The sequence below is a fragment of the Tympanuchus pallidicinctus genome, unplaced genomic scaffold (genome assembly GCF_026119805.1).
Source record: "Tympanuchus pallidicinctus isolate F22 unplaced genomic scaffold, pur_lepc_1.0 scaffold48, whole genome shotgun sequence".
Taxonomy (NCBI): Eukaryota; Metazoa; Chordata; class Aves; order Galliformes; family Phasianidae; genus Tympanuchus; species Tympanuchus pallidicinctus.
Genome location: NW_026294767.1, coordinates 173,412 through 187,696, shown reverse-complemented (window position 1 = coordinate 187,696; position 14,285 = coordinate 173,412). Strand labels below are relative to the sequence as shown.

At 62.9% G+C, this 14,285-nt stretch overlaps 2 protein-coding genes across 4 annotated transcripts; both read right to left on the bottom strand.

The window, feature by feature from the left end:
* Window positions 1-382: 382 nt before the first annotated feature.
* LRRC71 (leucine rich repeat containing 71) lies at window positions 383-3,442 on the bottom strand. Of its 2 annotated transcripts, XM_052703033.1 has the most exons (13): window positions 2,906-3,442; window positions 2,722-2,829; window positions 2,552-2,650; window positions 2,355-2,430; window positions 2,194-2,268; window positions 2,053-2,121; window positions 1,806-1,965; window positions 1,559-1,726; window positions 1,375-1,473; window positions 1,156-1,195; window positions 1,004-1,080; window positions 630-920; window positions 383-563 (listed from the first exon to the last, which is right to left on the bottom strand). In XM_052703033.1, exons 1-13 carry the CDS (start codon window positions 2,937-2,939, stop codon window positions 447-449), a joined length of 1,413 nt encoding a protein of 470 aa, XP_052558993.1. In that variant the 5' UTR covers window positions 2,940-3,442; the 3' UTR covers window positions 383-446. The 2 variants fall into 2 exon arrangements, with proteins under 2 accessions (XP_052558993.1, XP_052558994.1); XM_052703034.1 differs by lacking the exon at window positions 2,194-2,268.
* A 227-nt stretch (window positions 3,443-3,669) lies between these two features.
* On the bottom strand, window positions 3,670-12,401 carry PEAR1 (platelet endothelial aggregation receptor 1). Of its 2 annotated transcripts, none has more exons than XM_052703087.1 (24): window positions 12,257-12,397; window positions 10,237-10,353; window positions 9,866-9,958; window positions 9,684-9,788; window positions 9,333-9,433; window positions 9,158-9,250; window positions 8,511-8,757; window positions 8,326-8,440; window positions 8,113-8,249; window positions 7,566-7,778; window positions 7,285-7,459; window positions 6,829-6,949; window positions 6,571-6,734; window positions 6,322-6,424; window positions 6,105-6,251; window positions 5,883-6,011; window positions 5,680-5,808; window positions 5,423-5,551; window positions 5,114-5,329; window positions 4,942-5,048; window positions 4,619-4,730; window positions 4,435-4,503; window positions 4,105-4,299; window positions 3,670-3,997 (listed from the first exon to the last, which is right to left on the bottom strand). In XM_052703087.1, the coding sequence occupies exons 2-24, from the start codon at window positions 10,272-10,274 to the stop codon at window positions 3,846-3,848; spliced, it is 3,090 nt and encodes a 1,029-aa protein (XP_052559047.1). In that variant the 5' UTR covers window positions 10,275-10,353; window positions 12,257-12,397; the 3' UTR covers window positions 3,670-3,845. The 2 variants fall into 2 exon arrangements, with proteins under 2 accessions (XP_052559047.1, XP_052559046.1); XM_052703086.1 differs by having other exon boundaries at window positions 3,671-3,997; window positions 12,269-12,401.
* Between the last annotated feature and the right edge of the window lie 1,884 nt (window positions 12,402-14,285).

The following is a 14,285-nucleotide window of genomic DNA, read 5'->3' as shown; positions in this document are numbered from 1 at the left end:
CACTCGGAAGGCGCGGTCAGGGCAGCGCTCACTCCGAACCGTTAGGGGTCGCTGCAGGTTCCGTCCGCGCCCTTTTTATAGGACTCCGGGGGCTCACGGCAGAACCAATCGCTGCGCCGCTGCTGAAGCCCCATTGGTCCATTTCTGGGCCAATCACCGGCACAAGTTTTTCCCATTTCCAGCCAATCACCTCGCGCGCTTTGGATCCGCCTCTGGACCGCCGAAGAGCCGATCCTTGTCCCCCCTCTCCTCCCCCCCCCCCCCCAACGCGGTTTCTATGCCAACCTCAGGCCGCGCTGGGTTCTCCCCGCGTTCCTTCCTGGGATTCGCGCTGCTCCTGTCAGCAGTTTCCCTTCCCTCCCCGCTCCCCCAAAACCCCAGAAAACAAGAATTAAAAAAATAAATTTATTAAGAAAAGCCCAGAAAAGCGCTGCTTCTAAGGGCACTCAGGGATCCTGGCTGCGCTCTTCCTCATCCTCCACAAGCTTGGGGAGGGGGTCCCGCTGCAGCAGCAGCTCCTGGAGCCGGGTAAAGGCGGCACAGGCACTGGAGAAGTTGTTCCTCTAAGAGAGGGGCACAGGGAATAAGGCCGTGCCTTGCCAGCAGCCCCCCCACCGAGCCTGGCTTACATTCAGCGAGAGGCATCGCAGCCCCTGTCTCCCCCCAGCTCCCTCCTGCTGCTCCTGCCCCTCCACCGCAGCCAGCAATGCGCCCAGGCCTCGCTCTGTGATGCGGTTGTCTGTGGGGGGGGAGGACACGAGCATGGGGAAGGGGCCGTGCTGCAACCAGGCCCCCCCAGCCCCACACTCACGGGACAGGTTGAGGTTAAGCAGCACCCGGTTCCCAGGCAGGATGACATTCCCACCGCAGTGCAAGCCTGGCTCCAGCAGTGGGTGGCTGGGCTCAGCTAGATCACCTGCCTGGGGGCATTGGGAGAGGTCCTGAGGATGCAGGGGCCACAGCAGGGAGTGCAAACCCCCTCAAGTCCCACTGTGCTGCTCACTTCAGTGTCCTGCTGCTCCTCGATGGCACCCTTTGCACCACGGCTGCGGCCGGGTCGGGAGTCTGAAGGGGCAGTAGCTGCAGGAAGAGCAGAATGGGAGCAGCTGAGTCAGGAGCAGCTCCCCCAGCATGTCCCCCAGCACCCTCACTCACACTTCTTGCTCTGCTTGCTCTTGTCCTTCCTCAGCAGCTCCTGCAAAGGCCAGCAAGCTCAGCCCCACTGCACTCCTTGGGCAGCACTTTGGGACCCTCTGTGACCTCCACCCAGTACAGGGAAATGGGGAAACTCAGGCACAGCTACAGCACCACCCACCCCCAGACACCCCCAGGCGGAGCACCCAAAGACCCCACGTCAACTGCCTGCCTCCTCACCTTCTTTTTGGTTGTGCTCGTGCGCTGTTTGGTTGCAGACAGCTTGCCTGCTGCTGCACTGACCTGCAGGCTCAGGGCATGCCCACTGCTGGACTCGGCCTGCTTGGGGATATAAAAAGAAATACGCTCAGAGATATGGCCCCCAAAAGGCAAAGCTCCCACCCACCCCACACCCAAAGCTCACTGCACGGGGCTGTCCCTGCTCCTCCATCAGCAGCCTCCTCCGCTCCACCACCTCCTCGTGCCTCAGCTTGAAGGGCTGCAGCACCTCTGCCAGCTTCACTGCCCCTGCATCCCCAATGCGGTTGTGGGCCAGGGACAGGGAGAGCAGTGAGCGGTTCCAGCGCAGCCCCTGGAGGGGAGGGGATGAGAAAGGTGATGGGAGGGGGCACGGGCAGCATTCAGCTCCCCCATGGCCCTCTTGCCCCCACCTCAGCAATGTGCTCTGCGCCCACATCAGAGATGCGGTTGAAGCTGAGGACCAGCGACACCAGGCTGCGGTTGGAGGAGCTCATGCTGGAGAGGCCCTGTCCCAGAAGTTGTGCAGCCCTGTCATCAATGCAGTTGTTGCGCAGAGACAGGTGGGACAGCCTGGGGTTGAGGAAATTGGGAGGCATTGGGGGTCACTCCGTAGCTGAGGATCTGAGCTCTGTGCCAAGGGATGAGCCTGGCACTCACGTGCTGCTGGCCCCCATCAGCACGTGGAAGGAGTGCTCTGGCAAAGGGTTCCCCTCCAGGGTGAGCGACCTGTGGGGTAAAACAGCACCAAGACCATCTCAATTAATGACAACAAGAACTTCCCTCCCCCACCTCACCTACCAGAGCCGGGGGCACCTTGCCACCATCGTGCCTAGAGCAGGCAGTACGTGATCAGTCAGCCCAGTGCTCCAGAGGCTGCAGGGATAGATGGCATCACTCTGCCGTCCCCCATCACTGAGCACTGCCTGTGGACCACCCACAGCTCCTCCCCCCATGCTCACTTTAGGGTCTTCAGGCTGCCCAGGGCAGGCAGGCACTTGCTGAGCACACCCAGCATCTCTTCGTCCACTTTCCAGCCTGCAGGATGCGAGATGGAATGAGGGAAAAGTCTCTAACTGTGGCTTCAGCCACCCAAGGGACTGGGGGTGGCAGGGGGAGGGCTGGCATGGCTCACTCCTCTCCAGTGCTGTTTCCCCACCTCGCAAGAAAACCCCGCAGACGCTCCGGGGGTCACTGTCATTCTGCAGCTCTACTTGGATGCAGCGCTCTCCCAGTCTGCAAGGCTCTGCACCCTCAGCTGTGGATGAAGCAGCGTTTGAAGAACCAAATCTCTCCCTCCCTACCCCTCAGCCACCCCCATTCCCTCACTTGCTGCACAGGAAGGCCTCACAGTGACCCTGGGGATGGAAGCGATGCCAGCCCAGGCACAGAGCTCTGTCAGGTCTTGCTGCAGGAGCCCACAGCACTGGTACTGCTCTGAAAAGAAACACAGGGTGTGAGGGGGGGGATCCCTTCAGCCCCCACCCCCCCATTTCACCAGGCTCAGCCTTACCAGCACCTTGCTCAGCTCTCTGCTCACTCTCCATCTCTGCAGTCACTGGGAGAGCGTAACACCAGGCAATACATTCCCTCCACCACTGTACGGTGGAGGGGGGTGGGCGGTTGTCACAGTTACCCCCTGAACCAGAGGATGCTACAAAGATCCTCAACGTGGAGGGGTTTCATAGAGGGGGGGAACCGTGCGGGCTCCTACGGAGGCACCATAAGGGGCTGAAGGTCCCGGACCGGACCCACCTCACCACCTGAACGCGGCCCCGCGGTCGACGTAGACGAGAAGCGGAGGACGAAGCACCATAGGCAGCCCGGAACGCCGGGAGCGAACGGGGAGCGGCTGCCTCCGTCTTCGCGCTTTTACAGGCGGTGCGCCGCTGCTGAAGCCCCATTGGTCCATTTCTGAGCCAATCGATGGGCGCAATCTGTCACCCTTCCAGCCAATCACCGCGTGTCTTTCGGCTCCGTTTTTCGTACCATCGCTGGGCGAGTCAGTGGCAACACCTCTTGGCTCCGCCCACCGCCGCCATCGGACCAATCAGAGCGCGCGCTTTCAATCCGCCTTTGGGCCGTGGAAGCGTCGCTCCCTCCCTCCTCCTCCCCCCCCCACGCGGTTTCTATGGCCGCGCTTTGCTCCCTCCGGGTTCCTTCCTGGCTTTCGTGCCGCCGCCATCCCGGGGCCAGCGCTGCTGCTTCCCCTCACCGCCCTCCTCCCAAGGACACGACTCCTGAGGACGCCGCTCCCACAACCAACCCGGCTTTATTGACAGCAATGCCCCGAGGGCTGCGGGACAGCGGCGGCGACAGGGCAGACCCTTTATAAGGGGGGGGAGGGAATCCGATCCTGCGCGGACCCCGGGCTGCTCGCTGCCGTCTCTCGGTGTCCCCGCTGCAGGGCAGCGTTTCCTGTCCACGTGTCGCGATGTGAAGGGGGGGGGGTTTCAGCGATCCTTCCTGCGGAGAGGAGGGGACGGCGGGTGACGGACGGGGGGCACGTCGTAGTGGCTGGGGATGTGGCTGTTCTTTGGCGAATCGTAGTGGCTGGGAATGTCCCGGGCTGGAGCTGCGCACTCTGCCCCCCCCGGGCTGCTCTCTGTAGGGAGGAGAACGATGGGAGATGAGAGTCTCCTGTCCACAGGGCTGTCCATCAGGATGCCCCCCCTCCCCGACAAACCTCCCCCCCCCATCCCCCGGGCGTACCTTCCTCGTTGCTGTCAGGCTCCTCCAGGAGCCCAATCTCTGCGTAGGACATCTCTCGCTGCACCGGGGACTTCATCTCCATGTAGCTGCCCTCGGGGGCCTTGGCCAGAGGTGATGGCACGTCCTTGATGGTGGCATAGGGGTTCTCACTGGCTAGAGAGCTGCCGCTGGCCCTCAGCCCCTCCTGGGGGTGCTCTGTGGGGGAGGCAGAGGGGCCCCCATCATTAATATACGGAGAGCGGCCGTGCCCACATGGGTCCTATTCAGATCCCATCCCTGCTCCATTCCATCCCTGCTCCATCCCATCCCCATTCCCAGTCCCATTGGTACCCGTGCTGTAGTACTTCCCCAGGCTGCAGGTGTAGCTGTAGCTGTAGCTCCGCTCCATCTGCCCCCCGCCTGGAAACCAAGCATCATGAGAGTCAGGGGAAGGGGTCCTGTTGGTCTTCTCCACCTCCTAAAGCACTCCCTCAAATGCAGGGCTGCCACCTTCCCAAGAGCTGCCCCCTCTTACCCCTGGGTCCCTGTGGTGGTGCTCCTAGGTGCTTCCAGTCGGGGGGAAGGGTAGCATTGCCATCAGGGCCATAGGGCCTCTCTGCACCGGAGAAGGGCTGAGAGCTGGGGACCTGCAGCCAAAACAAGAGACAGCATAGCTGCAGAGCTCCCCATGCCGTGCCTGCTGTTGCTGTCATGCAGCACGATGGAACATGCTGCCCTGTGCCTCGGTGCACTGTGCAAAGCTGTGCCACCGTGCATCATCACGCACCACGACGTGCCACACCGCACCAGGGCATCGTGCCGTGCCACGCTGCACCGTGTCACCGTGCTGTGCCGTACCTTTAGGGAGCTGGCACTGTCCTGGCTGCCGGGGGCAGGCAGCGTGCACTGGGACAGCGTGTGGTAGCTGGGGTTGGAGTAGTAGTGCGTGTGGTTCGGCGGCACATCTGGGGGACAGACATCAGTGCTGGTGCCGGGGGGGCCTGGAGCTGCGTCCCAGCGTGCTGCTCACCTGGCACCACGTACTCAGAGGTGTCCATCCGTCCCGCTGTGTAGGCCACGGCCAGGTGTCTGTTCTCCTTTCCCTTCTGCCGGTGGCGGTAGCACAGTGCCACAGCCACCACGGCCACCAGCAGAGCCACCAGGGCCACCAGGCTGACCACCATCCCCAGCGTGCTGTAGGCCAACGGTGGGGCCGGCACGATGGTGTAGGGCTGATCGGGGTTCTCTGTAGATGTAGAGGATGTAGGGACAGACCTTAGAAAAGGTGGTGGAGCTGGTCCCCACCATTTTGTCCCCAACCTTCTCCATGCCTGCTCACCAGCCTCACAGTGGGGTCCGCTCCTGCCTGGGGCACACGGGCACGTCCCGCTCACGGGGTGGCAGGTGGCGTTGTGGGGACAGTGGCATAGCTGGTCACACTGCAATCCGAAGGTCCCAGGGGGGCACTCTGCAGGGGTACAGAGGGTGGGTGGCTCTGTATAGCTCCATACTGCTCAGACAGCAGCCCCAAATCACTCCCCCAGGGCTGCACCCTGGGGGTGCACAGAGCCTCAGCTGGGGATGGGAGTCCTCTACCTTCTTCACAGCTGGTTCCTGTCCATCCCGCGGGGCAGTGGCACGTCCCCTCAACTGGGTCACACGTCCCCCTGTTGTGGCACTGGCAACGCTGGGAGCAGGCGTCCCCCCAGGAGCCGGGTGTGCAGGCTGGTGGTGGGGCGAGGAGATGATCAGCCCCCTGGCACCAGCCCTCACCCTTGTCCCCGTGTCCCCATACCCACGCTGGGAGCAATGGGGGCCGCTCCAGCCCGCAGCACAGAGGCAGGCACCGGTGGCATGGTGGCAGGAGGAGCCGTTGGCACAGGAGCAGCTCAGTGCACACCTCTTTCCATAGCGGCCAGGAGGGCACTCTGCGGGCACGGGGCTGCTGTGAGACGAGCGCACCCGGCCTCAGCCCCATGGGGTTGGAGGGATGAGGAGAACCCCCCCCTTGGGGCACTCACGGCGCTGGCACGTGGGGCCACGGAAGCCTGGGGTGCAGGTGCAGGATCCGTCCTCAGGAGAGCATGACGCTCCGTTGCGGCACATGCAGGGCTGGCGGCAGCCTCGGCCCCAGGAGCCCTGTGGGCAGCTCTGCTTGCACTGCAACCCTATGGGCAGCAAGAGCAGTGAGGGACAGGGGCAGGGCACACTGGGGTATCCCCACCCCAGCTCCCTCACCTGTCCACCCAGGCAGGCAGTGGCACTCTCCAGTGATGGGGTCACAGCCATCCGCGTTGGCGCACTCGCAGCGCTGCCCGCAGCCGGCACCGAATGTCCCATTCTGGGGTTCAGGGATGAGGTCAACATTGGGAAGGGTGGCACTGGGGAAGGTGGTGCCAGGAATGGTGGCGCTGAGGATGGTGGCACTGGGGATGGTGGTGCTGGAGGCGGTGGCACCGCGTTCTGGTGCTGTAGGGGGACACTCACCGGGCAGGGCTGGTGGCAGCGGGGGCCGTGCCATCCTGGGGTGCAACTGCAGACCCCACTCTGGGCACTGCAGGTGGCCCCGTGGGCACAGTCGCAGCTCCCATTGCAGCCAGGACCCCAGGTGCCATCAGGACACGGTGTGGAGCAGTCAGGTCCGTGCCAGCCTGCAGAGCGAGAGGGTGTTGGGGTGGGCATGGGGATGGACACACATCACTCCAGCTGCCCCCGACCTCCCCCCCCCCCCAGCTGTGTGCCCACCTTCCTTGCAGATGCAGGAGCCGTCGATGGGGGAGCACGCAATGCCGTGCTGGCAGGAGCAGCGTTCCGAGCAGTTCAGCCCAAAGGTGTCCAAGGGGCACAGGGAGGAGCAGTGCTCATCCTGGGGGGAGGGGAAGAATGTGGGGGGACTGTGAGATGGCAGCATCTCCCTACACGCAGGGCTGAGAGGCCACAAACCAGCCCCCTCCCTCCCCTTGGCGCAGTGATGCTGGAGGCAGAGGAGTCGCCCCAAAATCTTGACCTCCCAGGGGACCCACCCTGATGCTACATGGGCCTTCCATACTAAGCCCCAAGGACACCTGGACCCCAAACTGCCCCCAGGGATAACCAGAACCCAAACCCATCCAGAAGGTGTCCTCCCAAGGATTCTCTGACCCTTGTGTCCCACACTACTGCTCCCCATATCCCTGCAGCGGGGGCAGCTCGGGGACTCACCGTGTAACCAGGAGGGCAGTGGCAGCGCCCGGTGGTCCCATCGCAGGTTCCCCCGTTGAGGCAGAGGCAGAGCTGCAGGCATCCAGCCCCAAAGGAGCCGGGGGGGCAGCTCTCATTGCAGAAGAGCCCAGCCCAGCCAGGGCGACACGAGCATTCACCGAGCAGCGGGTGGCAGCTGGGGGCACCCACTCAGTGCCCAGAGCTCCCAGTCCAGGCGCTGGGTGCACTGGGAGATGGCTCTGTGAATGATGCAGGGGACAAAGGGAAGGTACATCGCCTACCTCTGGCTGTGCTGGGGGTGACAGAGGCAGTGGCTTTGGCAGTGGATGCCATAGAGACCAGGAAGGCAGCGGGGCTCCTCGCAGCGGCTGCCCTGAAAGCCGGCCTCGCACAGGCATGCGCCGTCCACATGGAAGCACTGTCCTCCGTTGGCACAGTCACAGCTCTCCTGGCAGTCCTGCCCATACCTCCCCACCGGGCACCTCTCCCGGCACCTGTATGGAGACACAGAAGGTGACACGACCTCAAGGTAGCACCCAGATCCTCGCTTTCTGTTCCAAGCTGAGACCATGCAGCTCATTGCATGCCAGGCTGCATCCAGGTCCCGATCTGGCAGCATCAGGGCTTAGTTGCCCTGTGTGTCCCAGCCCTGTGTACCTACCTGCATCTGCTGCTGACACCCCTTCCCCCCTGTGCGCCCCATGCCCACCTCACCCACATCCCCATTCCTGTGTGCCTCCACCCAGTGTCCCCTCTTCCTCATTCCCGTGCCTCCCTGTGCCTCACTCCACATCTCCCCCAGTCCCCCCGTGCCCCATCCCCACTCACTGCTCTCCGGTGAAGCCGGGCGCACACCGGCACTGCCCCCCCAGGGGGTCACAGCGGCCCCCGTTGTGGCAGCTGCACTCCCCCTGGCAGCCGGGGCCGAAGCGTCCGGGGGGGCACGGTATGGAGCAGATGTCCCCCTGCCACAGAGTGCTGCGGTCAACGGGGCCAGGGGGGACCCCACAGCGTGGGGAAGAGGGGGTACATCCCACCTACCATCCATCCATGGGGGCAGACGCAGGTGCTGGAGCCGGGGGGGTGGCAGATACCCCCATTTTGGCAGGGGCAGTGGGTGACGCACGGTGTCCCCTCAGGGCACAGCACCTCACAGCTGCGGGGAAAGCAAGCAGTGAGCAGACAGGACCCCCTCCCCTCCGGGCACTGCGGGGACCCTCACTCACAGTGGGCCAGCAAACCCTGGGGGGCAGAGGCAGGCACCAGTGGAGGTGTTGCAGAGGGCCTCATGGTGGCATGGGCAGTGCAGGCGACAGTCAGGGCCGTAGGAGCCGGATGGGCAGGGCTGGTGGCACAGCGGGGGGGTGAAACCAGGGGGGCAGGCACAGACCCCGCTCAGGGGATCGCAGGGGGCCCCATGGTGGCAGTCACAGCGGTGCTCGCAGTCCTGGCCCCACGAGTGCTCATCACACTCTGCATGGGTGAGAACACTGCTGTGTCCCAGGGTCCAGCCCTAGTCACATCATCTCCATCACCACCTCCGTCCCAAGCTCCCCTCCTGCCCAGCCCCAGCCCATCTCCATCCCCAACTCCATCCATCCCTATCCCCATCGCTGCCCCCATCCCATCCCCAACTCCAACCCCATCCCCATCTCATCTCTTTCCTTTACCTTTCCCTATTCACCCCCAGGACACCTCACTGCAGCATCCCTATCACTGTCCCCATCCCTAACTCCAACTCCATCCCCATCCCCATCTCATCTCATTCTTTTCCCTTTCCCTGTTCACCCCCAGAACATCTCTCGCCGCAGACCCCCACAAAACCCCACTCCATCCCCCGACCCAGGGGTCCCTGTGCCCCCTCCCCACTCACTGCTGGAGCAGTCATGTCCCCTCCAGCCTGGCTCACACTGGCAACGCTCAGGGGCCACACACCGCCCATGGACGCACTCCTGGGTGCAGCGCGCTGCAGGCACACAGCTGGGAGGTGAGCAGAGGACAGCCCAAGACCCCCCCCCCTCACCTCGCCCCCCACCCATCCCACTCACGGACGCAGGCGTCCCTGTTCTCATAGTAGCCCAGGCAGCACTGGTAGCGCCGGCGGTAGTCGGTGCGCACCGCCTGTCGGTACTCCGTGCGGTACACGACCCTGTGCCAAAAGCAGAGCCATGAGGATGAGGTGAGGGGGGACGGCCCTATGTGAACCCTCCCCCCTCAGCCATAGGGCATCAGCCAGTGGGACAACCCCTATTAGACGTATGTATGGGACAGCATCGCATTGGGCACGGGACAGCCCTGCAGCAGGGCAGGAGGGCATTGCGCTGGGCACCAGGATGATCCATGCAGTGGGGTGGAGGGGGGGGGGACGGGCTTTGCTGGGGTTTTGGCTCAGCCCTCACCTTTGCTGCGGGCAGCGCTGTGGCAGTCCTGGTGTCCCAGTGCAGGGCTCAGTGGAGGTCAAAATGTGGGGTTTGACGTACGATTCCTTCACCGCTGCTGTAAAGCTGTTGGGGAAGAGGGTGCGGGGTGGTGGGTGGTCCCACGGGTGCCCCCAACCCGGTGCCCCCAGCACAGCTCCTACCTCTCCCAGTAGCTGCAGACGTTGGGGTCGCTGGGGTGGAGGGCGGCCAGGAGGCAGGCATGCAGTGCCAGTGCCACAGTTCTCAGCACCATCCTGCATGGAAGCACCGAGCTGGACTCACACACACTGCTCTCCTGCTCCCCACCCACCGCCCCCGGCCCCGGCCTCCCCGTGGGGCTGGGTCTGCATTCCTGCATGCGGGGGAACGGCTCCAACCCTGCCTGGCTGCCAAAGGGAAACTGAGGCACAGCCACACGGGTGGCCCCAGTGCTGTGCGGGCCCCCCAGAGAGACAGAAGTGCTGCCATAAAGCTGTGCCCATCCTGCCCCACAGCACTGCACATCCCCCCTGCCTGGGTATCACTGTCCTACCGTACAGCTGCTCCTGAGGCAGGATCCAAGGACCCCATCCTGGGGTTTGCTCCTCTCCCACAGCGCTGGGGGCAGCCCACAGATTGGGGCACTGCGTGGCACCGGGGTGACCTGTCCCTGGGGATGGATATGGGGCATTGAGGGCACTGGGAAAGCTGGGGACATCAGGCTGACCCACCCCCAAGGCTGGATGCAGGGTATTTGTTGACACCAGTTTGCACTCAGTGCCATCAGGCTGAACTGTCCCCAGGGCTGAACACGGGGCACTGGAGGACAGCAGGGATGCATCCTGACATCTCTCTGCCCTCGGATCCTCAGTCCCATCTCAGGGAGGTGGGGATGGGAAGGAGTTAACCCCCAAGCCCTGGCAGCCTCCCTGCATGGCCCCGTTTCAACGCTTTTAGTATTTATTTGCCGCTGCGTTTCCTGGATCCGCCGGGCTCTTGCTCAACCGAGCGCAGGACGGGCGCTGGGAGCACAGCCAGCTCCAAACGGGGCCACGCACTGCAGCATTTCGGGGTGCACTGGGGCTTCTGCAAGACCCAGCAGGAGAGAATGGTGGGGGACCCGTGAGCTGTGCCCATTTGGCTCTAGGACCCCATCCCAGCATCCCTGAGCAGCACAGTGCTCCCTGAGTGCACAGCACGGTGTTTTTGGGGGGATGGCTGCAGCTCTCCGGTATGCACACGTGTGCTGCAGGAGGAAGCAGAGGTTTCCTGCCCCTCGCAGCTGGATTCATGGATTCACGGCCATTTCCTCAATGACTGGGGACACCTCGAGGTGCCACCCCTGATGCCACCCTCCTCCTCCTCCTCCTCCTCCTCCCCATGGGGCTGCCCTGCCTCCGTACAACAGCACAGTGAGAGGTGAGGGGTGACCCCACCGAAGCAGCCCTTCCTTGTCCCAGAGCAGCGCCATTTTTCTGCTGGAAAAAGCGTTTAGTCAGAGAATTTCCCCCATTTCCCTTCAGGTCCCAGCGGCCGTTTCCAGGGTGAGTAATTGCTCACCCGCTTCCGAGCCTCCCGCCCTGCAACTCTCCTCCCCAGTTCGGGACCCCTGAGCCCTCCCCACGGCCCCATCCCCACTCCAGCAAACCCACGCTCTGGGGGGGGGGGTGAGGGGGGAGAGGCAGGGCCCCAGAGCTGCTGAGAACAACAGGAACCGCTCAGAGATGCTGGCAGGAAAAGCGAGGAGTCATCAAAACACGGCCTCATCTGGTGCTAATTGGGATGTGGGGGCCGGGATACCCAGCATTGTCCCGTGGGCACCACAGAGACCTCCAGGAGATGCTCCTATGCTGCCCCACGGACTCCCCCCAGAACCTCTCCAGAGCAGGGAATGTTGTGTCCCCATCCTTGGGAGCTCCAATTGGAGGACAGGAACAGGGTGGCACCCGACGTGCTGCAGCCTGGCATCGCCCTCACCCTGGGGTGGTTGCATCCCAATGACCAAATCCTTCTGCTTTGAACCAAGCAGGAGGAAGGGAGGGGAAAACCCCCAAGGGTTGGGGATGATTATCCTCACCCCTCACCCTCCTAACCCCCCCCCCACCCCCAGTCCAGCTCCTTATCTTTTTCCTCCCAGTGTGACACAGGTCAGAGAGCATCGCCCGCAGGCACTGGGATCTGCAGCCCCACATTGTGCAGCGTGGGAAGATGGGGCTGAGGGTAGAGATGTGGCTCCTGCAGTGTCCCCACCAGGGACACAGAGCCCGGGCCTCACAGCTGCTATCTCTGCCCTGGTGCTTCCTACACCGCGGGCTGACTTGTTTCCTTCGGGGTTGTGAGCATCGTGGGGACACTGTGGGGATAGGGACAGGGATGGGGACAAGGATGGGGACAAGGATGGGGACAGGATCCACTTAGTGTCAGCTCTAGGGTCTGCAGTGTCACCACTCCATCCCACGCTCCCCCTACCATTCCCATGCCAGCATCCCTAGGGCACCCCAGAGCCCCCCAACAGAGGACCAGGACCCCCCTTGGCCACCCCAGTGGGTCTCCAACCCCGGGACCGCGCTCACCAGGACTCTCACCTGGCCGGGCCGGGCCGGGACAGGACCGAATAGGACGGGACGGGGCCGTGGCTGCCAGAGCTGTGCGTGCTGGAAGCTCAGCGCGGCCGTCGGAAGCAGAGGGAGGGCCTGGAGCTGCTCTCAGGAAGTTTGGACTCAGAGACAACTACGGAAAAGAGGAAAAAAAAAAAAAAGAAAGAAAAAAAAAAAAAGAAAAAAAAACTTGTTTTTTTTTTTAATTTTTTTTTTTTTTTTTTTTTTAAAACTTTACTGGCCAGAAACCAACAGGTTTGGAACAAAAACATCACCGGGGCCCGAAGCGGGGCTGAGCGGCCCCGTCGGGACACTCCGTGTTGGTCCGGTCCCGGCTGTTTTGCGGAGCGATGCGGGAGCGGCTCCGCATCCCGGACGGCCCCGGACGATGCTCGCGGTGCGGTCGGGTCGGGTCGAGCTCCGGGGGCTGCGGGTAGCGGGCGTCCCCCGGCCGAACAGCAGCATCTGGTGGCGGCTGCGAGCAGAGCCGGGCTGAGAGCGGAGCACGCGTTTGTTGCGGTTCCGGCCGTACGTTGTGCTCCCATCCCTGCACCTCGGCCACGCAGCATCCCCGTGTTGCAGCATCTTTGCAGCTCAGGATCCTTGCCAAACATCATCCCCACACGCCCTGGTATTCCCGGCAGTGCCTCAGCCCTGCAGAGCAAGCACACGTTGTGCTGGCAATGCTCAGTTTGCATCACCTTGGGATCCGGGCTGTGCATCACCCTCACACTATGGGTTCCCAAGCTGCTTGCTACCCCTGTACCCCAGGCATGCATTTTCCCATTTCTTGGGTACATACCACCCTAAATTTTGGCTCTCTTAGCCACGCTGCATCCCTGCACTCCAGCCACACACATCTGCATCCCAGCCACACGTCATCCCTACATCACAGGATGCCCCATCACACAACCCCCCTTCCCCCCGACTCCAACATCCCATGCTCTTTGCCCATGTATTACCCCGTATCCTGGCCTCCCCATGCATTGTTTCATCCCCACACAGCAGCTCTGTGCCGGGGTCCCCACACTCAGTCCCATGCTTTGCCCCCTCCCCATACCCAGCCTCTCCCCTCTCCCAGCAAATCCCACGTACATTAGCTGGCCTCAACTGATGTCAAGGCGCCATTAATTGCCTCTCCTCGTTACAGTAATAGCTCTAATCACTCATAACGATTTTCACATCCCTGCGTGGCTTTGCCTCCCCCCCCCCCCCCCTTCCCCCCGCCCATTTGTGCTCCATTAGGATGCAGCCCACCCGCAGCCATAGGGGCTGCCCCAAATGGCTCTGCCTGGAGCCATTGAGGACGAGAACAACAAGGGTTACAAGTTGGAGACAATGGGACCAGGATGAGGACACAGGAGCTGGGAACTGGGCAGAACTGACCCCCCTCTGCTGCTTTTAAATAAGGCATCCCTGTGGTCACCGGGAAATGCTGCTCTGGGACACTTCAGCAGCACTTTAGCTGTGCCTCATTAGTGCTGAGATGCCTCTGCAGCCCTCCTGAGATCTCCAGGCCGGGGGGAACCAGGCCCACAAGTGCACTTAGGAGACACACAGGGTCCGGTCAGTGCTCATCCGCCCCAGGACCCACGGCGCCGGGATGCAGCTGCAACCCCACATCTGTCACCACCACCATATGATCCCCCCCCTAAAGTGGGAAACCCCAAACTGGGCAATCCCATACACTGTCCCTGTAACGAAGCAGCCCCCGGGGCCTCCTCCTGCCCCATCCCCGTGGGGTGTCCCACAAGGGCATCCCTGGTACCACAGCTCCATCTGAGGTGGGAGCAGAGCCAGCAACACGAGCAGCACTAGCGGTAGCCCGGATCCAGGCAGGATGAGGCTGCACCATGAAAAATCCCTTTGCAGCCCCATTGGATGCAGGATGAGGTCTGGGACCCTGGCAGGGCCCTGTCCCCAGCTCGGCTGCTGTGCTGCTAAGAAAGGAACTTTCCCAAGGAGCAGAGCCGTTAATTACCTCATTGCCAGAGTCCATTACCGC